Below are 27968 nucleotides of genomic sequence, written 5' to 3'. Positions count from 1 at the left end.
GTCAGGAGATCGAGACCATCCCGGCTAACACAGTGAAACCCCGTCTCTACTAAAAATACAAAAAATTAGCCGGGCATGGTGGCAGGCGCCTGTAGTCCCAGCTACTCGGGAGACTGAGGCAGAAGAATGGCGTGAACCCGGGAGGCAGAGCTTGCAGTGAGCCGAGATTGCGCCATTGCACTCCAGTCTGGGCGACAGAGCGAGACTCCATCCCAAAAAAAAATTATACAACTGCACTTGTATATGTGTGTTTGATTCAATATTTCAAATGTTTTACATTACCTAAAATATATGCCCCCAAAGGCCATAAACCTATACTCCCATTATGTTGTTCAGCACACTGAACAGGGTCTCTTCCACTCACTATCTGTGTTATCCAAGAAACTACAAGATGCTTGTACTTCCCTCAAGATTTTCGGCATTATGAGTTGACTTTCTTATGGGCACCATTCCAGTTATCCAGCAAATTTTAAGAACTTGGCACTTACATTTCTAATATATTGCTCAGAATACTGAATGGAGGACAAGAGGTCAAGGGGTTTAGAAGCTGTGGTGTTGAAATATCATTTATAAGGTACTGAAACTACCAAAAGTTATGGCAGGGATAGTGTAAAGGGAGTGACCGTGATGCAGGCACTGCATCTTCAGAGAATTAGGAGAGTCTCAGGCGTCTCTACAAGGCTGCAGCAAGCAGGGCTGGTCTAGTCTGATGACATCAGAGTCAAAGCCAGAGACTTTAGAGAGTAGGGACAGATAATGGTCTTAAGACGGCAAAGAGAATCTCACATCCAGACCCAGGGACAGGGAAGTGAGTGTGGGAAGCATGGTTCACCGAAGGAAAACCAGGGTGCTGTTACTAGAGTATTCTGGTATGGATGCTAAGTGCTGGGTGAGTGAGTACCAAAGTGATCCGAAGTGCCAAAGTGGTCTGAAGCTCGCTTTTTTTTTTTTTTTTTTTTTTTAACCTGTTGCCTAGGCTGGAGTGCAGTGGCACCATCTTAGCTCACTGCAACCTCTGCCTCCCAGGTTCAAACAATTCTCCTACCTTAGCTGGGATTACAGGCATGTGCCACCACACCTAGCTAATTTTTGTATTTTTAGTAGAGACAGTGTTTCACCGTGTTGACCAGGCTGGTCTCGAACTCCTGACCTCAAGTAATCTGCCCACCTCAGCCTCCCAAAGTGTTGAGATTACAGGCGTTAGCCACTGTACCCAGCTGATGGGATAGAAGCTTTCTGAGGGAGGTGAACTGGGAGATTTACATGGTAGACTAGAGGCAGGAGGGGGAAATAAATTACAGGTATAGCTGTAGACAGAGCTGAAAGGGGTAGGGGACAGAGGTAAGAGGGCAAAGAGAAGCAAGGTGTGGGTTTAGAAATAGGGTCATTGAGGACTACATCTTCACACATTTCATTTGTGTGTGGCCTGGCACGCCCCTATGGGACCTTCAATTGGAAGCCTCAAGTCCTGTCACTGATATGTTGAACATGTTTGACACATAGATTGTGACCACAATGCCACTTTACCTTGGCTACAGCTCTTTCACACTTGAATCAGTGGGGGTAATCTTCCCTAGCCCTTGGATGAACACTGCTGCAGGCCTTTAACATTCTCTCTTTTTCCTAGGTATTAAACAGTAGGGGCTCCTACTTGTAACACAGAGCCTTAGCTGACACAGGAGACACAGTGGGCATGGAGAATGGGTTCCAGGTAAGTGTCTTCTTGTTGAAGTTGCACAACAGCCTTGGAAATAGTTAAGTAATATGGGGTCCAGGTTGTTTTTTGTTTGTTTGTTTGTCTGTTGCTCATATTTCCCTACACATAGTCTGATCACTTGAATAATTAGGACATTAAATTGCAGTATCATTTGGATGCACACCAAGTACAAAATTAACATTGCAGAGCAGACATCCCACAGTTTAGCTAAGTTTTGGCATTTGTGGATTTTTAAAAGCATAACTGCAACTTCTTTGACACTTCTTCTTCAAGAGGTTGGGCTTGAACCTCTATGGCTGCTCCCCATGAGGGTGGGGTTGTGACTGCTTCCATCAGGAGAGTAGGGTGGAGTTATGTGACCTTGGAGGCTAGGACATAAAAGCCCATGAAGCTTCCTCTTTGTTTACTGGAATGCTTGCTCTTGGAGCCCTGAGCTGCCATGCAAGACTTCTAGCTACTCCAAGGCCACCATGGAGAAGCCTCCTTTAGGTGCTCCAGTTAGTCTGCAGCCCTAGTGCCCAAGTCATCCCAGTGCAGATGGCAGCTATGTGAGTGAACGAGCCTTGAGATCGGGGTTAGCCAACTTTTTATCTAAAGGGCCATACTGCATAGCTTTGTGGGCCACGTAATCTCTGTCACAATTACCAACATGAATGACTGTGTTCCGATAACATTTATTTGCAAAAAGAGGCCATGGGCCCGCAGGCTATAATTTGCTTTACATGATTCTAATCCCCACTATTTGAGCCTAAGGTCCCAGCCAGATATGGAGGAGCAAAGACAAGCTATTTCCCCTGTGCTCTGTCCAAACCTCCGATCCACAGAATCCAGGAATCTAATAAAATGGCTGACATTTTACACCACGATGTTTGGGGTGGTATGTCAAACACCGGTAGATAGCTGAAGAATATTGTACAAGGCAGGCTTCAACAAGAAAGTGAGATTTGAGCTGACTTGGAGGAGAGTCAACTGGGAAGCTGTGTGTCTGGGGGAAGAGCATTTCAGGCAGAGGGAACAGCCAGTGCAAAACCTTTCGGCAGAGGAGTACTTGGTATATGTGAGCAATAGCAAGGAAATTGCAGGAGAACAGCTCTGCTGAGGTGCTCCTGGCAATCTTGCACATCTCTAGAGGCCATGTAGGCAAGGTATGACTATGGTCTGAGCCAAGTCTTGTGGGACTGCCCTGCGATTTCCCCTAAAGCAGGGATAGGTAAGCCTGGTGAGGAGCCACTGGGAGGCAGTTTCCTATCCCTACCTTGCGGGAGACTGCTGCAAGGCCATTTCTCTTCCTTCTCCAATGTTTCAGTTGACTGCAGGACTTCCCATATCCTTCCCTCCACCTCCCAGCCCCCTTCCCTCCAAGCATACAGCACCAGGCTGCTGTGAAGTCTATAAAACTGCTTGGTGTGGTTTAGACTTGGCTACTCAGCCGCAGGGCTCATGTTGTCCTTTTTTTTTTTTTTTTAATCATGTGGACCCATAGGATAACAATCGCCCTTCCAGTTTGGTGTTATCCTGTGGGCCTAAAGATGCATGGAGTTGACACCACACTGATTTTGCTTTTGCTGTCGGTGTAAGTAATAACCTGTCTAAATCCATCTGGGCTGCTTGTCTCCTTCCCGTAGCCAAATCTACGGGAATTGTCTAGCCAGTGTAGGGGTCAAGGGACTGCTTGACAAGAGACCAAAGTAAATGGAAGAGGCGTAAGGAGGTGAGGCCAAAGAGGAAAGGGGACCAGGTGACACAGAACCTCGGAGATCACTGCAGAACCGTGGCTTATGCGGAGAGACAGCAGGAACCACTGATAGGTTTGGGGAGATTTGAGCAGAGGGACATGATTTGGCTCATGTTACGTTGTTAAAGGGACCACCTTAAAATACATTCATTCTAAAAGTGTTACCTTTAAGAAACTATGTATATAAATTAAGTTGCTGTTGCCATTATTAGTATAAGTAGTTACATTTCTCTTACGATTCACTCTCTGCTACTGCCTCTTGGACCCTGCACACCTTGTGGAGGTCCATGAGAGTAACGTGCTGTGGTTTCCCCTCTCCCAACTCCTGCTCTGCACTTTGTCATTCACTTTCATCTCCCTCCTTGAGTGTCACCTCTCTCTGGCTCGTCAAGGAGCCACAGCAAAGTGTCCTTCCCCAGGAACCCCTCCCCCAGGGGCGGTGAGCTCCTCGACGCCAGGGCCGTGTAGCGCACCTCGGGCCAGGTACCCAGGAGGCGCTCGGCGGCCAGTGGAATGGATGTGGAGGAGCGCTCGGCAGGGAGCGCTGCCGCCGTGGCCTTGGCCTCTGGGAGCGGCGCTGCCAGGGTTTTCTGTGTCAGCCAAGCCTGGAATGCGGGGGCGCCTCTGGACCCTCCTCTTGGGTCTGGGGGCTGCCTCGGGCATCCTCCACTCCTCTGCCACTTTCTGTCCTTCCCTATCTCCCACCCACAGGTGTGGGGCACCGGACCCGCGCAGCGGCCAGAGCCGTCTCCTCTGGACCTCCCCTTCACTTCTCTCTCCAGCTCCCTCTCGGTCTCTCAGCCCCCTCCCCTTCCTCTCCTCCCAGCTCCCCGCCATGCGCCCCACGAAGGCCTTCGGCCCGCCCCTCCTCTCCAACCCCCTCCCTTTCCCCTTTACGCCCCTCCTCCCCCTCGTCCTCCCGCCCCCTCCCACTCCAACCTGCGGCGCCCGCCGGGACTCGCCCCCCTGCCCGCCCCTCTCCTCTAGCCCTGGTCGGCCTCGGCTCGGCCCCCGGCCCGCCCCTTCCAGCCCTCGGCACCACCCGCCGGCCTCTGGGCTCCACCACTCTCCACTCGCTGCCGGGGCCGCCTGGACAGGGAGCTTCGCTGGCGCGCTTAGCCGGCGACAGGGCAGGTTCGGGACGTCCATCTGTCCGTCCGTCCGGAGAGAAATTACAGATCCGCAGCCCCGGGATGGGGCCGGCCCCGCTGCCGCTGCTGCTGGGCCTCTTCCTCCCCGCGCTCTGGAGTAGAGGTGAGTGCGCCCGGCTGGGGGCCAGGCGAGGGGGTGGGGGCTCCCAGGAGGAAGCAGGGGGCTCCGGGGAGTGAGCGCGTCCACAGGGGCGCGCCTGGCTGCTGGACAAGTTTGCAAACACCCTCCACCCACTGCGGTGCCAGAGAAGGGGGCGCAGGCGAACCTTCCGTCCACTGACCGCGGTCCCTCAAGCGTCACGAGGGCACCCAGCCCGGCTTGTGGGTGCGCGTCGTGGTGAAGCCGGGTCGGGGTTGGGGCTGCAGCCTTCCTTCTTCACCGCCGAGGAGGAAATCGAGCTCCGCTGGGCGCGCTACAAGTCCCAAAGTTCCTACGAGTGGAACGTAGGTAGCAGGTCTGGTCTGGAATGCGACGAGAACTTTCCACTAGACAGAGTTGCATGGTGGAGCCCCGATCTGGCGGGAGTTCCGGGGGCCACAGATCCGGTCTCCCGAGGGACCGGCGTGGGGCGAACGAACGGGCTGCGGGAGTCGGAGCTGCAGTCCAGGAGCCGCGATAGACTGAGGCCGAGCGTCCGGCCAGGGAGGGACGGCAGTCCTGGCTGCTCCCACCGGGCCCTTACGGACACTATTAGCATCCCTCTGTAGGGGCACCCAGAGAGTGTGGGGACCTGGAAAAGGGGAGCGTTCTTTTCACTCCTGTTACGGCAGAACAGAACTTACGGTGCTCGACAGCGTTTACGTTTATCTGGACGCAACCAAGTGTTGTTACAGGCTTTTTTTTTTTTTTTTTTTCCTTCTGAGACCGAGTCTCGCTCTGTCGCCAGGCTGGAGTGCAGTGGCGCGATCTCGGCTCACTGCAATCTCCGCCTCCCGGGTTCAAGCGATTCTCCTGCCTCAGCCTCCCGAGCTCCCGAGTAGCTGGGACTATAGACGCGCGCTACCACGCCCGGCTAATTTTTGTATTTTTGGTAGAGACGGGGTTTCACCATGTTGGCCAGGATGGTCTCGATCTCATGACCTCGTGATCCGCCCGCCTCGGCCTCCCAAAGTTCTGGGATTACAGTCCTGAGCCACCGCGCCCGGCTTGTTCCAGGCATTTTAATACAAGTTGCTGGATTGATAAGTGGAGGCAAGGAAGGCCGGTTTCATTCTGCATGAAGAGCTTATTTGGGGAGTGAGTGATGAACAGATTTCAAGTTTGATCACTGATGCACTTCTTGAGGAAGCTGGAATAAACTTACCAGGCTTTACCCGAAAGAGAAAGGGGGAAAATGCTAAACAAACACATTCCAAGTATTTTCTCTTAGCTAAAAGATTTCTGTTTCCATTCAGAATGCAGATTTTATCTCTTTTGGTCGTGAATGCACTTGACTAGCCTTCACCTATTATAGTCAAAGATGTTTTTTAGGAATACCTGGAAAGCTTAATTTATAGTCAAGTAAGTTACTTAAAAGTTTTTCCTTTGAGATTTTCCTTTGAAAGCTCATTTACTCAAATGAAAAATTCTTAAACAATGCACCCCTTTTTCCACGTTAAATTACATAAGCAATTATAATTTGGGGCAACACAGCAATTTGAAACAAACTTTAAGAGCCAAAAACCAGGCAAAGAACGAAAGCAGTCCTGTTCTCCACGGCCCCCCCGCCCTCCACCAAACCTTCAAAAATTCCTCAGCATTTCTGCCAGACCCATTTTTCATAATCTGCTGCAAATCTGTTGTATGTTGCTACTAGTGAGGGCTGGCCATGAATAGTCTTGGAGGTAGTGAATGTGGTGAGAACTATGGAGAAAGTAATGGGAACGATAGTTTTGTGTTAAATACTTAAAGATTGGAGTGCTTTTGTTTTCCTAAATTTTTAAAAGGCTGTAAAAAAAAGTTTGTAGCTGACAATCAACTTTAATCAGACAATCATAAAAAGACCTTTTAAAATCCACCCAGCTGGAAGAATGAAAAGTTTCACCAATTGTTCTTCTTGCACTTTTTGCTTTTTGTTTTGAACTTTACCTGTGAGATGTCTGACAGTATTCTGTCTCACCTTGTGAAAAGCTTAAAGAATGGGATTCTCACTGGCAGAAGTACAGCACAAAGGAGTGCTGTATGAAGAAATTAAAAATGGAAATTGGACGCTCCATCTAATTTTAAGATTTTCCTATTACACATTGTGGGTCTGAGTGCTTTGCTGACCACACAGGAGAGACAGAGAAAGAAAGAGAGAGCTAATGAGAATGTGTGTGTAGATTCTACACTGTAGAAGTATAGAGGAATGGATAAATAAAATGTAAGCATCACTTTAACCCAGGAATTCCCCTCTGCCCCCCAACACACATACACACCACACATCTGACAAAGACATGCACACACAGAAACTGGAACTGCCAAACCAGGAGCATTTTGAGACTTTCCAGTCTTTCTGCTCAGTCTCTGATGGGGGTGCCATTGAGCAGCAAAATGAGGCAAGCGGTGGCTCTCTGAAGGGCCAGGGAGAGGATGGAGTAAGATAAGTAAGATAAATATAGATGTGGATAACAATGAACGCATTATGAGGACTTAGCTCATGATGAGGCTATGTGTGTAGCTAAACTCAACCCTTAGAGTAAATTAGGCTTTTGAGATTCTTTAATGTTAATATGTCTCTTCCAAACTGATATTGTAACATGTATTCCAGTATATGGGAAACATCTTCCTAGAGGGAACTTTTAAGTTGTTGTGTTGCTTTTGGGCTTTATTACAAAGGCTTCAAATGCTTTTTGAAAGTACGTGGTGCATATTTTAAAAATGAATACTTTTTAGATAATTATTCTGACCCATTAAAGTGCTAAGTGGAATGCTTTGCTTTGCTTTTCTTTTCTTTCTTTTTTTGGCAGGGTCTCATTCTGCCACCCAGGCTAGAGTCCTATGGCATGATCACGGCTCACTGTAACCTCAACCTCCTGGGCTCAAGTGATCCTCCCACCTCAGCCTCCCAAGTAGCTATGACCACAGGCACGTATCACCACGCCTGGCTAATTTTTTATTTTTTGTAGAGACAGGGTCTCACTATGTTGCCCAGGCTGGTCTTGAACTCCTGGGCTCAAGCGATCTTCCCACCTTAGCCCCTCAACATGTGGGGATTATAGACATGAGCCACCATGCACAGCTGAATACAATTTTTTAAAAATTAACAATAATTTTTTTTGTTTGTTTTTGAGACAGAGTTTCGCTCTTGCTGTCCAGGCTAGAGTGCAATGGCGCAATCTCGGCTCACCGCAACTTCCCGCCTCCCGGGTTCAAGCAATTCTCCTGCCTCAGCCTCCCGAGTGGCTGGGATTACAGGCATGCGCCACCATGCCTGGCTAATTTTGCATTTTTAGTAGAGATAGGGTTTCTCCATGTTGGTTAGGTTAGTCTCGAACTCCCAACCTCAGGTGATCTGCCCGCCTTGGCCTCCCAAAGTGCTGGGATTACAAGTATGAGCCACCACGCCCAGCCAATAATTATATTTTTAAATCTTAATTTTTGAAAGAATTTTCAGATAATTGTAGGTGAAGGGCCAGTGAGTTACTAGTCAGCATCAGTCAAGAAGAGGTTCAATCTTTTTATGCCTGTGAATTGGGAACATGCTGCCGGGTAGAAAAACTGAGCTGGGACCTTGAACACACATGTGAAACAGCCGCTTTCCATGTCATGGCCAGAATGAGATTTTGGAAATGAATCTGATTGTGTTTTCCACTTGAAAATCTTCCAGTGGCTTCCTGTTCCCTACTAGAATTTGCAGAGACTCACAGCGAACCTCTTTGACCCATTTCCATTCACTTCCCACTTGTTCCCACTACTCCAGCCACCTGTGTCTTCTTTCTAGGGCCTGAGCAGCCTTTGCACTGACTGTTCCCTCTGGCTGGAACCTTTTCCCCAAGATCTCAGCATGCTGGCTTCTTCCCATCCTTTGGGTTTCAGTTCAGAGGTTCTCCTTGAGAGGCCTTCCCCAGTAACCACCACCTGCCAAAGTGTCATACGCATACAGCCCACTATCCCTTAAATTTAATTTCCTGATAATGCTTCTCACAACCTGATCAGTCCTTCCCTCCCTCCCTCCCTCCCTCCCTCCCTGCTTGCTTGCCTGCCTTCCTTCCTTCCTTCCTTCCTTCTTCCTTTCCTTTCCTTTCCTTTCCTTTCCTTTCCTTTCCTTTCCTTTCCTTTTCTTTTCTTTTCTTTTCTTTTCTTTCTTTCTTTCCAGAGTCTTGCTCTGTCACCCAGGCTGAAGTACAATGGCACATTCTTGGCTCACTGCAACCTCCGCCTCCCAGGTTCAAGTGATTCTCCTGCCTCAGCCTCCCCAGTAGCTGGGACTACAGGCACCTGCCACCACAGCTGGCCAGTTTTTGTATTTTTAGTAGAGACGGGGTTTCACCATGTTGGTCAGGCTGGTCTCGAACTCCTGACCTCAGGTGATCTGCCTACCTCGGCCTCCCAAAGTGCTGAGATTACAGGCGTGAGCCACTACACCCGGCCTTACCTTTTTCTTTGCTCGTTTTCCTCCACTGTCCCCCCACTACAAGGTAAGCTCCTGGTGGCAGGGCTGCTGTCTTTTTCACTGCTAACACTGCATGGAGGTCATAGGGTGCTCAGTGAGTATCAGAGCACAGCATGAAAGAACCAAGCCCCTGCATGTCTTGCCAGGTGCTCCTCACCCTTCTCTTTTCCTACTGGCTTTTCCAGAGACAGAATGGCTGGAGCTCCCATGCCCTCACATTTGGGGCTTGGTTAATAGAAAACAGTCTTTTATTTTGCTGTGATGCCAACGTGATTTCATTACTGGAGGAGCTAGTCAATTAACACAAGAGAGATTTTTGGATTGTGTTAACCCCAGACATATTTTATATTTTCCTAACTTTCCCAACTAGAAAAAAAAAAAATGTCAGAAGGTAATTTTTCATGTTAAACACAGTTCTAACAACTCCTTGCTCAGGGGCAGGTAGCCCTTGGTGCCTTGACTTTGGCCCTTGTCATTAGTTTAATCTTAACCCAAAGCATATGGCTTTGAATTGGTATGTGTCTCAGCAAGAGGTTAATTATTAGAAAAACTGAAAGGGGGCTCACACTATGTGAAGCACACTATGCCTCTGGGGACGGGAATGAAAGTGTTAACTGGGACTGGCCTCTGGGGCTTTGGGGGTGGTGGTTAACTTTCAGGACCTCTCTTCCTTTTTGGGTACAGTGGGAGGCTCTATTGCATAGAATAGTTAGGAGGACGTAATGAGCTAACGGTAGGTGATACGTGCTTAAAATATACTTGCCATTATTACCAATGGCTCTCCTCCATTCTTCTGAACTCAAGTTTGGGGGAAATGTTTTTCCTAGACAAAAGGTGTTGGGAGGAGGGTTCTTTTCTTACTGAAGCGTTTCCTGAATGGTCCACCCTCCATTGTTCAGAATGCTTTGGTGAAGGGGCCCTGGGGTGTCGCCCTAGAGTGCCCAAGTCCTTTGCTGCAGCTCTCTAGGGTTTTGTTTACTAGTAGTTTGAGCAAAACCCACCCAGGACCAAGCAGTTCTCCAAAGAAGCAGGGCCCGCCCTGACTGCCACTCCCCTCCTCCCCCTGCCCCCATACCTTCCCTGATGGCGTTCAGACTTGACATAGTACAGGAATAGCTTCCTGTCATGTGCCTCTCAGGAAGGTATAAAAATGAAGTTCAGTTCCTGTTCAACTTTTCCCACATAACTCTTTTCCAAAGTGAGTGTAGTTTCTTTCTTCTTTTTTTTTTTTTTTTTGGTATTTGTTTTGTTTTAGGGTTTTTGAGTGTGAACATCCAGAAAATTCTTTTGTTTTGTTTTGTTTTGTTTTTTGAGATAGAGTCTTGCTCTGTCACACAGGCTGGAGTGCAGGTGGCACAATCTCGGCTCACTGCATCCTCCACCTCCCGGGTTCAAGCAGTTCTCTGCCTCAGCCTCATGAGTAGCTGGGATTACAGGCGCCTGCCACCACACCCGGCTAATTTTTGTATTTTTAGTAGAGATGGGGTTTCACTATGTTGGGCAGGCTGGTCTTGAACTTCTGACCTTGTGATCCACCTGCCTCGGCCTCTCAAAGTGCTGGGATTACAGACATGAGCCACCGTGCCCGGCTCAGAAAATTCTTTTCCTTCTTACCACATCGAGCTAGGTGTTCCCAATGAGGTCGGTTGGCTGCAACATAGAGAAAATGAGTCTTTGGTTCTCAGAGTAGATTCCATGTACAGGTGTGAGTATGTGCGCAGGGTGGTCTTGTAGGAAATGGAAAGGGCCATGAGCCCCAGGTGCACTCCTGGCTCCTGGTGCTTCCTGCTTGATGGCATGGGTGAGCCAGCCCCCAGGTACCCTGGAGGGAACCCTGATTACTCTCCCTCTGACACTCTGGGCATTGGCTAACCCTTGACCAGAGTTAAACCAATTCCATCTCTTTTTATTCTATGTCCCCCATTCCTGCCTCCAGCTGAAATACTAAAAATGCAGCCTGGCAGGGGCAGAGAATTCCATTAGGATCAGCAGGCCCCTTTTGGAGAACAAGGATACTAAGAATACCTGCCATCCTGGCACTTCCTCCCTCCTAGGCCTTAGTTTTCTCTGTCTGAACCATGGCTGTTGAACTGGGTGAAAGATTCTTAACCACAGGAAGGGAGGGCCTAGATCTTCCCTAGTTTTGTGAGACTCTGCGGCTGGACAACCCTCCCTTCGTGGGAGCTGCCACATTTTCACTCTCGGGGCCACTGTCAGGCAGCAGGATCTGGGGACATGGCCTGCATGTGAAACCCTGGGCTGCTATGGCCAAGTCACCTCCTCAGGTCCTGGTGTTTCAGAGTGATAAAGGAAGAAAGGGTGATTATGTCTTGAACATTTCATTGAGAAACCTACACTCAGTTCTTTTTTTTTTTTTTTTTTTTTTTTTTTTTGACATGGAGGCTCACTCTGTCACCCAGATTGGAGTGCAGTGGCGCGATCTCAGCTCACTGCAGCCTCCATTCCTGGGTTCAAGCGATTCTCGTGCCTCAGCCTCCCAAGTAGCTGGGATTACAGGCACCCATTACCACGGCCGGCTAATTTTCATATTTTTTGGTGGAAACAACGTTTCATGTGTAGGCTTTGTTGGTCTTGAACCCCTGACCTCAGATGATTGGCCCACCTTGGCTTCCCAAAGTTCTGGGATCTGGGATCTGCTCTGCCCTAGGTCACTCCGGGAGGGGTCCATCCTCTGGATTTAGATAGGCATGAGCCAATGTGCCCAGCCAGAAACCTACACTCAATTTTAAAGCATTTTATTTCGTCCTTCTTGCCTAGATCTTCAACTATCAGTGCTTCTTTCACTCAATGGTAAATGGATTTTCCATGTATCTTGGAGGTGGCAGGGAGAAGGGGCAGAGGGAGTGAGAGAGAACAGATGTTGGCTTTATGTTTGGAACAAAATTACACCAAAAGCTAAGAACATTTATATTTGTGCTTAGAGAAACCCCATTTCATTTCAGAAGCTCAATGCCTGGATTTTTGTGCCAGCACATTTTCCACTTGCATGTTTCTCCTTGTACTCTGTGCCTTCCATGTATTTCTGTGGGTTCCTTCAAAACAAGATCCGATCCTCACAGGGTTAGTGCTCTGCCCTAGGTCACTCCGGGAGGGGTCCATCCTCTGGATTTAGATCTCAGGTTGGCACTTACACAAATGCTTCCTGACAGATCCCTTTTTTTGTGTAATCTGCTTTTTCCTTGAGGATCTAGGTATCTCAGCATTCAGGGACAGTAAACATCTTAGAACTTGCCTTAGCTGTGGTCTTGCCTCTCATTAGATACACAAAGGAAAGCCTTGTTTATTTTGGAGAAGGAATTGTTTTGTTATTTTAAGCCTTAGGGCCTTGTTGTTAGAGCTACCAATAGTAGATTGGCTTCATTATGGTTTTGAAAATGATCACTTTCACAAGTAAGAACGGGCTGTCTTAGTGGAGAATATTAGAACAGAATATTCAAACTTAACTGAAAGTTGTTTTCTGTCACTGCGCTGCTTAGGGAATTCTCAGTGAGGTGATAAATATTCATGGACTCCCCAAGTGTTGTGTGTGCCTGGAGGCCAGTTTTTCACTTGTTCCAATTAATGGCAGGCTGCCTCCACACAGGAAGTGAAACCAGCCTTTAAGCCTTTTTGCAATTCTGGCACATGATTTGAAGATTTGGTGATGAAAACAATGTTCTTTGAAAGTTTTGGAGCAAAGAAAAAAAAAACAGCTTTTTAGATTCACTCTTAGTTTAAAAAATAACCACTTTGGGAGTTGAAAGATGGAAGTTCGCATCCCAGCTTTGATAGGAACCTACAGGGACAGCTGGGGTATAGTGTCTCCTCCTTCTAAAACTCCACATCCTCACTTGTCAAATGAGAAAGCAGATAGATGATTCTGGGCCCCTTTGGGGCCGAACACTGATTCCATCTAAAGGGGAGAGGATGGGAAGGGATACTTTCTCCCATGCAGTTTGGGACACAGAGTCTCAGCCTGAGTTTGACCCTCAGCCCTGTGCCTGACTCTGGGTGTGAACATTCTTAGGCATCAGCCTAGAAATGGAGATGGAGGCTGTGTGAAGAGTTTCATTAAAGATGAGTGACGCAGCCGGGCGCGGTGGCTCATGCCTGTAATCCCAGCACTTTCGGAGGTCGAGGTGGGTGGATCACCTGAGGTCAGGAGTTTGAGACCAGCCTGACCAACATGGTAAACCCTGTCTCTACTAAATAACAAAGAATTAGCCGAGCGTGGTGGCACATGCCTGTAATCCCAGCAGCTTGGGGGGCTGAGGCAGGAGAATCACTTGAACCCAGGAGGCGGAGGTTGCTGTGAGCCAAGATTGTGCCACTGCACTCCAGCCTGGGCAACAACAGCAAAACTCTGTATCAAAAGGAAAAAAAAAAAAAAAAAGAGTGATGCTAGTGGGTTCTTTGCTGTTGACAGCTGCCATTCCCTGCCCCCTGGGCTGTCTGTTCCTCCAGGAAGTACCCTCTCCAATTCTATCTGGGGCAGTAGAATAGTCTGGAAACACGGAGGAATATTTCTGAGAATACTGGATCTCCCCAAACGCATATGACCTCTTCCTGCTAAATCTTCTGGGAGCATGGGCTCTTGGGTTCTGAGAGACAGAGGTGTGGACTAAGCTTTTTCTGAACTGGATGGAGTGGGACATATCCTCCCGAGGGGGAACAGCAGAATATTCAGGATCAGAGAGAATGATGTCATTTTCAAAAGTTTATTCATTCGATCTTATGTCATTTTATATTTGGAAATTTAAAAAATATTTTGTGATATAAACGGTAGAATGTAACGCTCTTAAATATTCTGGCTGGGAAGATAAGGATAAGGACAATGATTCGTGACAGGGGTTCTCAACAAGAAGTATGCTTCAGAACCACCTAGAAGCGTTTCCACAGTGTAGAAGCTCAGGTTCCCAGGACCTGTGAACTCAATCTTTGGGACTGCGGCCCTGCCTTGTGTATGGCCAAGCCATTCTGTGCCACCTCTTTCATTACACTCCACTGAGGCAGTATGTCTGATGCCTGATTCTTGGGGAGTGGTGGGGAGCCTTTCTCTATTACCCCCTCCCAGGAGGGGTATGTATCAGAACCTGGCCATTGAGGGTAAGAATAAGTAATTATGCTTATCGAAGGAAGGCAGCAAGTCCTGGACGAAGTGAGAATGTTGAGCTGGATGATTCATTAAGCTAAGTGCCCTTAGGATTTTAGGACCTATTGGTGGAAGAAGATACAGCTAATCAGGTGGGCCAACCAGTAAATAGTAAGGCCTTTCCCTTTTTACCATTACATTTTTTCCTCTCACCTACTCTTTATACTCACATCTTATTATACAATATTTAGAATACGCAAAAGGATGTAACAAGTAATAAAACTCACCTGTACTCACTACTTGGCATAAGAAGTCAGACATTAGCACCACAGTGGAAGTCCCCGGTCATTCCTCTCTCCAGTGTCATCCCCTCACTCCCACCCAGAGAAAACCATTATCCCACACTGGGTGTTTCAATTCCCATGCATCTCTTTATCCTTCGACCATGATTGACATGATTATGTTGGTAACACTCTATAGTGTTGTTTTGCACCATATCAGTTGGGGTTTACATTTGATTGCATGTAACAGAAAATCTTACTTCAGTGGTGTAACCAAAAGGGGAGTATTTTTCTCATACAACAAGCAGTCCGACGGCAACCAGGTTGGGATTAGACAGTGGCTCCATGATAAAGTCAATGACCTGGCTCCTTGCTCTGACATCTGTAGTGTATGCTTTTAGAACACATTGTTCCTTAAATGGCTGCTGTGCTTCTGGGCATTTCATTTGCTTTCCGGGCAGAAAAAAGCAGAAGGGCAAAGGACAAAAAGTCTCATACCAGCTGAGTCTGTCCTTTTTATCAAGAAGGTGACTGGAACATCTCAACAGCAAAAAACAAGCCATCCGATTAAAAAATGAACAAGTGATCTAAACATATTTCTCAAAAGAAGACATACAAATGGCTAACAGATAAATATATGAAAAAATGCTTCACATCACTAATCATCAGGGAAATGCAAATCAAAATTACAACCAGGTTTCATCTCATTGCATTTGGGATGGCTATGTCAAAAAAGCAAAAAATAACAAATGCTGGCAAAGGTGCAGAGAAAAGGGAACTCATACACTGCTGGTGGGGATTTAAACTAGCACAACCACTATTGTGGCAGGCCAGGTCTCACTAATGCAGGCCTCTGTAACAACTGTTCCAGCACTGAGTAATGGAGCCAGTGCCCCCATACAAAGGCTGGAATGTAATAAAAACCCACCGGAAGTTTTGCCCAGGCCTTTCCTAGGCCTTGAATCATGACAAGATAATGAAGGAATTCTTAACAGGCCCCTTTTAGGATTCAGCAAGTTTTACTGGGGATCTGAAGAAACTCCCCAGACCTCCACAAACAAGTTTATTGGGGGTCTGAAGGAACTCCTCAAACCTCCATAATTTAGCAGGAGACAAGATAATAAGGGTAATCACCCCAGCGCCTGGATTTACTTAGATTAAGTACATTTACTGAGGCTCCAGAAGAAGGTCCTCAGCACTCAGATCTTAGTTATAGATTAGAAGAAGTTAATCACTTATGTCTTTAAATGAATGCACACTTACGTGTAGACATACAGCTTAGAAGGTATATAAGCCCTGGAAAACTTTATAATTTTGAGTTGGTCTGGGGATATTTTCCAGGCCTTCTCACTGTACCCAGTTACAGAAATAAACTCCCTTCTTTCCCAGTCCATCTGCATCTCGTTATTGGGCCATGAGAATAAGCAGCCCAACCCTCGGTTTGGTCCAGGAACGCTATGGAGAATGGTATGGAGGTTCCTCAAAAAACTACAGATAGAACTACCATATAGATCCTGCAATTGCACTTTACGGGTCATTCATCCAAAAGAAAGGAAATCAGTATGTCAAAGCGATTTCTGCACCCTCATGTTTATTGCAGCACTATTCATAATAGCCAAGCTAAGGAATCAGTCTAGGTATCATCCATGGATGAACGGATAAAGAAAATGTGGTATAAGCCTTGGCAACATGGCGAGACCTAGTCTCTACCAGAAATAAAAAAAATAGCTGGACATGGTGGTGCTTGCTTATAGTCATAGCTGCTCAGCAGGCTGAGGTGGGAAGACTCTTTGAGCCCAGGAGTTTGAGACTGCAGTGAGCTGTGATTGCCTTACTGCACTCCAGCCTGGGCAACAGAGTGAGACCCTGTCTCTCAAAAAAAAACCAAAAAAAACCACTGTATATATGTGTTTGTATAAATATACACATACACAAACACACACACACACACAATGGAATACTATTAAATATTTAGTCATAAAATAAATCCTGTCCTTGGTGGCAACATGGATAGAACTAGAAGACATTAGATTAATTAAAACAAGCCAGAAACAAAGTTAAACACCACATGTCCTCACTCACAGGTGGAAGCTAAACAAAACAGTTGATTTTTGTAGAAGGAAAAAGTAGAACAAAGGATACTAGAGCCTAGAAAAGGTAGGAGGAAGGGGAGGATAGGAATAGATTCGTTAAAAAATTCAAAATTACAGCAAGATAGGAGGGATAAGGTTAGTGTTCTAGAGCACTGTAGGATTACTATAGATAACAATAATATATAGTTTTTGTTTGTTTGTTTGTTTTTGAGAAGGAGTATTGCTCTGTTGCCCAGGCTGGAGTGCAATGGTGCGATCTAAATGGCGCCATCTCCGCTCACTGCAACCTCTACTTCCTGGGTTCAAGCGATTCTCCTGCCTCACCCTCCCAAGTAGCTGGGATTACAGGCACCTGCCACCGTTCCAGCTAATTTTTGTATTTTTAGTAGAGAAGGAGTTTCACCATGTTGGTCAGGGTGGTTTTGAACTCCTGACCTCAGGTGATTCACCTGTCTCAGCCTCCCAAATAGTGCTGCGATTACAGGTGTGAGCCATTGCGCCCAGCCAACAATAGTGTATAGTTTCGAATAGCTAGAAGGAGGATATTGAATATTCCTAAAACAAAGAAATGATAGACATTTGAGATGATGGATATGCTAATTACTCTGATCTGATCACTATATATGTGTCACAACATCACTGTGTGCTCCATAGATATATACAGTTATGTGGATTAAAGCAGGTTTTTAAAAATTATTTATTTATTTATTTATTTATTTTTGAGACGGAGTCTAGCTCTGTCGCCCAGGCTGGAGTGCAGTGGCGCCATCTCAGCTCACTGCAAGCTCCGCCCCCCGGGTTCACAGCATTCTCCTGCCTTAGCCTCCAGAGTGGCTGGGACTACAGGTGCCCGTCACCACCCGTGGCTAATTTTTTTTTTGTTTTTTTTTTTTTTTTTTTTTTTTTTAGTACGGACGGGATTTCACTGTGTTAGCCAGGATGGTCTCGATCTCCCGACCGTGATCTGCCCGCCTCGGCCTCCCAAAGTGCTGGGATTACAGGCGTGAGCCACCATGCCTGGCCGATTAAAGCAGTTTTTAAAAAAGGTGATAACTTGATGTGAGGCCCCATGCTGTGGATTTCTGCTAACCTTTCCCTGGTTCCTCCAAGCTGCCAGGAAGAGTGGCGAATGAAGTGTGCTAACTGGGAAGTTGCCACCCTGAATGAGATTGGGTCCCCTTTGTGGAAAGAAGGGGAAATGGGTGCTGGGCAGGACACTAGCAGCAGCTTACCTCATAAATGTTATAAAATTTCATATAGTGTGCTTTCTTCTTCAGCTTGCTTTTTTTTTTTTTTTTTTTTGAGATGGAGTCTCGCTCTGTTGCCAGGCTGGAGTGCAGTGGCACGATCTTGGCTCACTGCAACCTCCACCTCCCAGGTTCAAGTGATTCTCCTGCCTCAGCCTCCTGAGTAGCTGGGACTACAGGCACGCACCACCACATCCAGCTAATTTTTGTGTTTTTAGTAGAGGCAGAGTTTCACCATGTTGGCCAGAATGGTCTCGATCTCTTGACCTCGTATTTTAATTTCGATTTCTATGTGTTTATTGCTTAATATGTAGAAATACATTAATTTGTATCTTGCAACCTTGATGAAATAAGTTATTTGTTCCAAGGATACTTTCTTATAGATTCCTTGGAATTTTCTTTTTTTTCTTTTTTTATTGTTGAGATGGAGTCTCACTCTGTCACCGAGGTTGGAGTACAGTGGCGCAATCTCAGCTCACTGCAACCTCCACCTCCAGGGCTCAAGTGATTCTTGTGCCTCCCAAGTAGCTGGGATTACTAGCACATGCCACCACCATGCCTGGCTAATTTTTTTGCATTTTTGATAGAGACGGGATTTCGCCATGTTGGCCAGGCTGGTCTTGAACTCCTGACTTCAGGTTATCCACCCACCTCAGCCTCCCAGAGTGCTAGGATTATAGCATGAGCCACCGTGCCTAGCCTTCCTTGGAATTTTCTTTGAATATAATAATATCTGCAAATAGCAATCCTTTTTTTTCTTCTTTTCCGATCTTTTATTTCTGATGTGTCTTATTTCTTTTACTTGCTTTATTGCATTGCCTACAACTTTCAGCACAGAAAGAATGGGGAAAGCAGATATCCTTGCCTTGTTCCCATTCATTTTTTTTTTTTTTTTTTTAAGATCTTTATTAAGTTGAGGATGTGCCCCTCTTTTCTTTCTTTTTTCTTTTTTTTTTTTTTTGAGATGAAGTCTCCTCTGTCACCCAGGCTGGAGTGCAGTGGCACAATCTTGGCTCACTGCAACCTCCACCTCCCAGGTTCAAGTGATTCCTTTCTCAGCCTCCGAGTAACCAGGACTACAGGCACACACCACCATGCTTGGCTAATTTTTGTATTTTTGTTTGCTTGTTTGTTTGAGATGGAGTCTTGCTCTGTGGCCCAGGCTGGAGTACAGTGGCACAATCTCGGCTCACTGCAAGTTGTGCCTCCCAGGTTCACGCCATTCTCCCGCCTCAGCCTCCCGAGTAGCTGGGACTACAGGCATGAGCCACCGCACCCAGCCTAATTTTTGTATTTTAAATAGAGACGGGGTTTCACCATGTTGGCCACACTGGTCTTGAACTCCTGACCTCAGGTGATCCACCTGCCTTGGCCTCCCAAACTGCTGGGATTACAGGTGTAAGCCACCATGCCTGGCTTCTTCCTAATTTTCTTAGAGGGTTTTTTTCCCCCATGAACAAATATTGAATTTTGTTAAATGATCAATATGATCATGTGATTTTTATTCCTTTTAGCCTGTTAGTATGCTGGATGACATTGACTGATTTTTTTTTTTTTTTTTGAGATGGAGTCTTGCTCTGTTGTCCAGGCTGGAGTGCAGTGGCGCGATCTTGGCTTAAGCTCCGCCTCCTGGGTTCACGCCATTCTCCTGCCTCAGCCTCCCGAGTAGCTGGGACTACAGGTGCCCACCACCATGCCTGGCTAATTTTTTTTTTTTTTTTGTATTTTAGTAGAGATGGGGTTTCACCGTGTTAGCTAGGGTGGTCTTGATTTCCTGACCTCGTGATCCGCCTTCCTCAGCCTCCCAAAGTGCTGGGATTACAGACTTGAGCCACTGTGCCTGGCTGACGTTGACTGATTTTCAAATATTGATCTGACTTTCTATCCATGGCATAAATTCCACTTGATTGTGGTATATAATTATTTTTATATATTGGTGAATTCTATTTGTTGATATTTTGTTAAAATTTTTTTTGCATTTATGTTCATGAAGAATGTTGATCTGGTTTTTTCTGTATTGTTTTTGTCTGGTTTTGGTATCAGAGCAATACTAGCTTCATAAAATATATTGGAAAGTGCCACCGTCTCTTCTAATTTCTGAAGATTATGTAGAATTGATGTTAATTCTTCTTTAAGCATTTGGCATAATTCTCCAATGAAACCATCTGGGCCTGGAGATTTGTTTTTCGGTAGTTTAAAAAATTATGAATTCAGTTTCCTTAATAGTTATGGCCCTGTTCAAATTATCTATTTCATGTGGAGTACGTTGTGATAGTTTATGTTTTTTGAAGATTTAATTCACTTCCTCTATGCTACCAAATTTGTGTGTGGTTATTTGTAGTATTCACTTATTATCCTTTTGATGTTTACAGAGTCTATAGTGATTTCCCCTGTTTTATTCCTGATATTAGCAATTTGTCTTCTCATTTTTTTCTTTGTTGGTCTTGCTAGAGGTTTGTTAATTTTATTGTTCTTTTCAAATAATTTGTTGTTTCATTGGTTCTGTATTGCTTTTTTTCATTTTCTTTTTTTATCGATTATTTTCTTCTCTCTGCTTGTTTTGGGTTTATTTTGCTCTTTCCCTGTGTTCTAAACTTAAATGATGGATTTTTAATACTATAAATTTCCCCCAGCACTGCTTTAGCTGTATCCCACAAATTTTGACATGTTGTGTTTTTATTTTCATTTAGTTCAATGTATTTAAAAAATTTTCTTTTCTTGACACTTTTTCTTTCCTTTTTTTTTTTTTTTTTTTTTGAGACGGAGTCTTGCTCTGTGCCCCAGGCTGGAGTGCAGTGGTGCAATCTCGGCTCACTGCAAGCTCCGTCCCCCGGGTTCACGCCATTCTCTTGCCTCAGCCTCCCGAGTAGCTGGGACTACCGTGCCCGGGCAACACTTTTTCTTTGACTCATGGACTATTTAGAAGTTTAGTTTCCACTGGGCGTGGTGGCTCACGCCTGTAATCCCAGCACTTTGGAAAGCTGAGGCGGGTGGATCACCTGAGGTCAGTAGTTCGAGATCAGCCTGACCAACATGGTGAAATCCCATCTCTACTAAATACAAAAAATTAGCTAGGCTTGGTGGTGCATGCCTGTAATCCCAGCTACTTGGAAGGCTGAGGCAGGAGAATCACTTGAACCTGGGAGGTGGAGGTTGTAGTAAGCTGAGATTGCGCTATTGCATTCTAGCCTGGGCAACAAGAGCAAAAACTCCATCTCAAAAAATGAAAAAATAATAATAATAAATAGTTTAGTTTGCAAGTATTGAGAATTTCTATTGTGTTTCTGTTATTAATATCTGGTTTTTCCATTGTAGAGAACACAAACTATATGATTTCAGTTATTTTTAGTCTGTTGGGATTTGCTTTATAAGGATATCATTGATTTTCGAAAGCATGTGTATTCTATTATTGGGAAAAGTGTTCTATAAATATAGATTATATATTTTTCTTTTCTTTATTTTTTTGAAACAGGGTCTCGTTCTGTCACCCAGGCTGGAGTGCAGTGGCACTCTGATGGCTCACTGCAGTTTGACCTCCCAGGCTCAAGCGATCCTCCCACTTCAGGCTCCTTAGTAGCTGGTACTACAGCCATGTGCCACTACACCTGGCTAATTTTTATACTTTTTGTTAGAGACAGGGTTTTCCCATGTTGCCCAGGCTGGTCTCAAATTCCTGGGCTCAGGTGATCTGCCTGCCTCAGCCTCTCAAAAGTGCTAGGATTACAGGTGTAAGTCACCACACCTGGCCAATTAGATTATTTTCATAAGCAGTGTTAAGTCCTTTTATATCCTTGATTATTTTTTGTCTAGTTGTTCTGTCCATTATTGGGAGAGGAAGGGAGAGAGAGAGAGAGAGAGAGAGGTGTTAAAGTCCCCAACTATAATTGTTTATGTGTTTACCTTTCAGTTCTATCAGTTTCTTTCTTTCTCTTTCTTTCTCTCTCTCTCTCTCTCTCTCTCTCTCTCTGTCTCTCTCTCTCTCTCTCTCTCTCTCTTTTGAGACAGAGTTTCGCTCTTATTGCCAAGGCTGGAGTGCAATGGCGAGATCTCACCTCACTGCAACCTCCGCCTCCCAGGTTCGAGTGATCCTCCCGAGTTGCTGGGATTACAGACATGCACCACCACACTCAGCTAATTTTTGTATTTTTAGTAGACATGGGATTTCACCGTGTTGGTCAGGCTGGTCTCGAACTCCTGACCTCAGGTGATCCACCCTCCTTAGCCTCCCAAAGTGCTGGGATTACGGGCATGAGCCACCACGCCTGGCCCTGTTCTTTCACTTTTTATGTCACACATTTTATAGCTCTTTGCTTTGGTGCATGCTTATGTAGAATTTCTGTATCTTCTTGGCAAATTGTTTTATTATTAGATAATGTACCTCTCTGTCTCTGGTAATTTTCTTTGACTTGAAGTCTATTTTATCTGATATTAATGTAGCCATTCTGTTCTCTCTTGATTATTCATTACATGATACATCTTTTTCTATCCTTTTGCTTTCAATTTGTGTATATTATTATATTTGGAGTGAATTTTTAATAAATAGCAGATAGGTCATATTTTTTATTCTATTCTGCCAATCTCTGTCCTTTACTAGGTGTATTTAGATTATTTACATTTAATGTATGATATGATAATGCTATGTTAGGTGTTGATTTTTTTTTTTTTTTTTAGATGGAGTCTCACTCCATTACCCAGGCTGGAGTGCAATGGCGCGATCTCAGCTCATGCAAGCTCTGCCTCCCGGGTTCATGCCATTCTCCTGCCTCAGCCTCCCGAGTAGCTGGGACTATAGGCGCCCGCCACCACGCCTGGCTAATTTTTTTGTATATTTTTAGTAGAGATGGGGGTTTCACCATGTTAGCCAAGATGGTCTTGATCTCCCGACCTTATGATCCATCCACCTCAGCCTCGCAAAGTGCTGAGATTACAGGCGTGAGCCACCGTGCCCGGCCCTTCAAGTTCTCTTTTACCCTTGCTTTCTATCTTCTCTTCTTTCAGGACTTCAGTGATATGGATTTTAGATATTTAATCGTAGTCCCAGAGACTGTATTCATTTTTTTCAGTCTCTTCTCATTTTTGGTCAAATTGAATACTTTTCTATTGCTTTGATTTTAGTATACCGATTCTTTCTTTTGTTCCCCTTTCATTTTAGTGGTCAACTTGGTGAAACCCTGTCTCTACTAAAAATACAAAAATTAGCTGGGTGTGGTGGTGGGCACCTATAGTCCCAGCTACTCAGGAGGCTGAGGTAGGAGAATCGCTTGAACCTGGGAGGTAGAGGTTGCAGTGAGCTGAGATCACACCACTGCACTCCAACCTGGTGACAGAGTGAGACTCTGTCTAAAAAAAAGAAGAAGAAATTAGCTAAAAGATACATAACATATAATTTACCGTCTTAACCGTTTCTCAGTGTATAGCTCAGTGGAATTAAATATATTCATAATATTTCACCCTGTAAAACTGAAACTCTGTAACCATTAAACACTAACTCCTGATTTCTTCTCCCCTTAGTCCCTGGCAGTCACCATCCTTGTTCTGTTCTATGTGATTTTGACTACTCTAAGTCAGCGTTTTGAAAAATACTTTTTTAACATCTAGTGTTTTGGGATGTACTTAGTGGGAAGAATAGGGAAAAGTACATCTAGTCTGTTTTGGGAGGGGATTCTTCGTTCTCTGTTACTTAGGGAGGACTTAAACTATTCTTGCTAATGGGTCTGGTCTCCCAGAGACACTCACATTTTAAAAGAAAATGATTTTTTTCCTTAAGGATCGGCGTTTTAGTAATAGGGATTCAGGTACTGGTAGGCTGGAGTATGTTTTGGGAGTGGCATGATGGAAAAGTTAAACGTGAACTGAGCATCTCATCTGGGTCTTGTGAAAGCCACGGTTGGGCCTCAGGCAGTATCAACCCCAGACCCCCAGAGGGGAAAGCTGCTTTCAGACCCTGGCCAGAAAGTGTTGCCTCAGAGCCTTTCTGTGACACTTGGCATGCTGCCACTGGAGAAAGCAGAGGGAAACCCTTGGTTAAGTAAACATGATATTGTATACAGTATTCATATTTCATTGCAAGAGTTGAATGGTCTGAGTCAGCATAATCAGTTCCATATGTTTGGCATTCATAGTCCAGGCATGACTAGTTGCACCTTTGATACAAGACAGATCCGATGTTTCATGTTAGGAAAATAATAGCTACCATTTATTGCGTGTCTGTGGATGCCAGACACTGTGCATTATTTCACGTGCAACTTTCCACTCTTGGAGAGAAAACAGGTACTGAAGCAGAGAATTCAGGTACTGGTGAGCTGGAGGATATGTTTTGGGAGTGGCATGATGGAGACACAGCTGAGTCTTGGGGAGAATCAACCCCAGAGCCCCAAAGACTGGAGGGAAACTGTCTCATTTTTCAGAATGAGGCGAGTGAGTTTTGGATGGACAGGTGACTTGCACAAGGTCCCCTGGCCTTTACGTGACTGAGCTGGGGCTATGCCTTGTCCCTCTGACTTCAGGGTTCTTGTTCTCACCAGGGTTCTTGTTCTCACCCTACCCCTCCTGCAGCCTTCTCATCTCCTAAAGCACGTGCAGTCAAACCTGGGCCCTCTGCATGAGGATTTGTGAGCTCCATCCAGGCCACTCAGTGCCCCCCATCCCTGGCCTTCCGCAGCCCCCTGACCCCACCGTAGAGGGATGTGTGCCACTGAATCTATTCCCTAAAGCAGGGATCTGACCCTGGCTGCACGTTAGAATCATAAGAGGAGATTTTTTAAAAAATCCCAGTGCCCAAGCTGCACCCTGAACCAATACATTTGAGCCCTGGGCGGGACATGGCCATCAAAAGCTTAAAAACATTTCCTGGAAGCTTCTGATGTTATGCTGGGTTTGAGAGCATGGTGGGAGAGTTGGAAGCAGATAGTGAAAAGTCACTGTCAGATTCTGGAAGGCTCTTTTCTGGTTGCATTGGTGCCCCCCTTGGGGGACATGGGCATTGCAGTCTGTTTGGGAAGCTTCTTTTGCGAAGCACCACCAAGAAAAAGGCAATTGCCCCAGTGAAAAAGTGGGGGACAGGCTGAAGCGGATCATGAGAGTGTACCTAAAACCCTTTGGGGCCCTTGGCACGTGCCCTGCTAATGTGTGTGCTCAAGGCCAAGCGGAGAGGTACCTCCGCTCATTTCATTTTTTTGGTGTGTATGTTTTTTTTTTTGTTTTTTTGATCCAAAAGGAATGTATGGGGCCAGGGGCAGTAGGAAGGTCACCCCACTGATAAGCCCCTGGTGCTTTTGCTCAGAGGTCCCAGCCCCTTCATGCTGCAAGCCTTGGCTCGGAGAGGTTGGATAGCTTTCCTGGTGTGCCAGGTCCCTGCTTGCTCCTCCAGACCCACTCTCCATGCTGCTCTAAGCCCCAGGAAGCAGCCTGTGGGACGGGCAACAGTGAAATCCCTGGTGCTATGGCTCCGGCTGGTTTTGACTAAATGACACTAAGTTTTATGTGTTCCACTAAGTAAATCCAGGGTGTTCCCATATTCGTTGCTTATCTGAAATTCAGGTGTAAAGGGCTGTCCTGTTTTTTATCTGGCAACCCAATGCCAACACCTTGTTTTATAGGCAACTTCACGTTCCTTCCACCGTACAGGCATTTCTGGGCTTTCACTGGCACTTGGGCTTTTCTCCTCCTGTGGCTGGGCTGTGACCTCTTGGGGCACACACTGCCCAGCCATTTACTTCCTTTCCTTCCTGCAAGCCCCAGGCCTGTTCTCTCCAGCACTGACTCAGGGCTAGCCACCTTTTTCGCTTGCAGGGCTTTGCTACACTTAGGGCAAATGGGCGGCATAATCGCTTCTTCCTCCTTTAACATTCTCCAAGTGGCCCAAGGGTCACTCCAGTGAAGTTAATAATTACCATTTGAAATTTAGGACTGATCCTTCAGGTCAAGTGAGTTCTGGTTGAAGGTTTCTTTTTTTTTTTTTTTTTTCTCTTCTAATGAAGTATTGCTACTCTTTCCCCCCCACCCCCCCGAAACGGAGTCTCACTGTGTTGCCCAGGCTGGAGTGCAGTGGCATGTTCTCAGCTCACTGCAACTTCTGCCTCCTGGGTTCAAGCAATTCTCCCTGCCTCACCCGTCTGAGTAGCTGGGATTACAGGCACCTGCCACCATGCCTGGCTACTTTTCGTATTTTTTAGTAGAGATGGGGTTTTGCCATATTGGCCAGGCTGGTCTTGAACTCCTGACCTCAGGTGATCTGTCTGCCTCGGCTTCCCAAAGTGCTGGGATTACAGGCGTGAGCGATTGCACCTGGCCGCCACACTTTATCAATCAGGAATCCTTTGGGTATTGCATAAATGGTACTAAATAGAAAATTTCCTTTTGTGCTATGTTTGGCCTCAGCTAGCTGTGGGGGTAAAGGGAGTAGGGTGGAGTTCTTAACCTGGGTGACAGAGCAGCTGCTCAGGACATGATTCAAATATCAGCCTGATGTGTGCGCACAGAATGGGGGTTGGGGGCACCGGTGTAGGTTCTGCCTTTTCTCCTAGAGAGGGTAGGGAAACAGGGATACCAGCGTTTACAGGATTCCAGATGCAAAAGCCTTTCTCTGAACTTTGGGAGGCGGAGACAGGCGGATCACCTGAAGTCAGGAGTTTGAGACCAGCCTGACCAACATAGTGAAACTCAGTCTCTACTAAAAACACAAAAATTAGCTGGGCGTGGTGGCATCTGCCTGTAATCCTAGCTACTCAGGAGGCTGAGGCAGGAGAATTGCTTGAACCCGGGAGGCGAGGGTTGCAGTGAGCTGAGATCGCACCGCTGCACTCCAGCCTGGGCTGTGACAGAGTGAGACTCGATCTCAAAAAAAAAAAAAAAAAAAAAAAAAAAAGCCTTTCTCTAAATCACAAACCCACCTGCAGAAGGACTGTAGGGCTGTCTGATAGCAAATGCCTTCAGCAGACAGCACGACTGGCAAGGAAACAGTGCACCTCTGGAATAAGGTACATCCTCTTGGCCTCTTGGCCGTGCATTTATGTGCCATATGTCCATGTGTGCTTGAGGTGGGAAGCAAAGAACCTCTAGGGGCTGAAAGATAAGCCCTCACTCTCTTGCAGCCTCCTCTGGGCCTCGTTTTTATTTTATTTTTATTTTTGGTAGAGACTTGTCTCACTCTGTTGCCCAGGCTGATCTTGAACTCCTGGGCTCAGGCAATCCTCCTGCTTCGGCCTCCCAAAGTGCTGGCAGCCACCATGCCTAGCCTGGGCCTCTTGAGTTTAAGGCTGAACTTTAGAGAGCTCAGCTGATACTTCTGCCCATTTTATTGTTGGGGAAGGAATAGAAACAGCAGGAGTAATGGGTCCCACAAGTTGGTACTCACTCCTGCCGTTACTCTAACTCCGGTAGAGGAGCTATTCCCCTCTCTTCCCAGGTGCCTGGGATCATAAAGCAGGCTGATGGCACACAGCATCCTGGGGTGGAGTGCTGGGGTGGGGTGGAACTGAACAGGTTCACCAGCCAGCACCCTCAGTCCCACAGGGCTGCCACCTGCCCTGCTCAACCCTCTTCCCACAGCATGGAGGGACTCCAGGGCCAGGGACGCTGTTTGCTGCCACATCCCCACCTACCACCATGGGACCTGCAGTTTTAGTTGCTGCTGCTTTCTTTATGCACCTTGGTGATCACCTTGGGCTGTGATCACCAGGCTTCAAGAAAATCAAAGGAGCTCATGTTAGGAAAGGCTTGTGGAGACCATCCCTAGAGAGACTGAGAGATGCTTTAGGGCCGACAGCCCTTCGCATCCCCAGCCCGATGTATATTTTTTCCTCTCACTCATGACTGGCAATTATACTACTCTAGTATTGCCCTTCCCCATGCATTGTCCAAGACAGACATCACTGATGAAACTCAGCCCTTATCCCCGCAGGGCCCAGACTTGGCTTTAGAAATTCCTACTTTAGGTGGCCAGCAGGCCAGGGTTCAGATGCAAGCCGGTACCAGCCATGTCAGCCATTATCTTTGGAGTGTGCTGGTGGACTGGATGTCTATCAGCTCCTACTGCTGAGATCCTCTTGTCCTCATGAGAGTTCAAAGAAGTTATAGA

The 27968-nt window shown here is 46.2% G+C and overlaps 1 protein-coding gene across 2 annotated transcripts in view; it reads left to right on the top strand.

The window, feature by feature from the left end:
* Positions 1 to 4423: 4423 nt before the first annotated feature.
* MERTK (MER proto-oncogene, tyrosine kinase) overlaps positions 4424 to 27968 on the top strand; it is a 132334-nt gene continuing 108789 nt past the window's right edge. Inside the window, exon 1 of one of the 2 annotated variants that reach the window (XM_037994306.2) lies at positions 4424 to 4706. In XM_037994306.2, coding sequence (XP_037850234.2) covers positions 4646 to 4706 — 61 coding nt within the window. In that variant the 5' untranslated portion in view covers positions 4424 to 4645. The remainder of the gene's footprint in view (positions 4707 to 27968) is intronic. The other variant, XM_037994305.2, reaches the window with a different exon arrangement.

The sequence above is a fragment of the Chlorocebus sabaeus genome, chromosome 14, assembly GCF_047675955.1.
Source record: "Chlorocebus sabaeus isolate Y175 chromosome 14, mChlSab1.0.hap1, whole genome shotgun sequence".
NCBI classification, from domain to species: domain Eukaryota; kingdom Metazoa; phylum Chordata; class Mammalia; order Primates; family Cercopithecidae; genus Chlorocebus; species Chlorocebus sabaeus.
The sequence above is the reverse complement of the archived record's forward strand: the minus strand, read 5'-3'. Positions and strand labels throughout refer to the sequence as shown.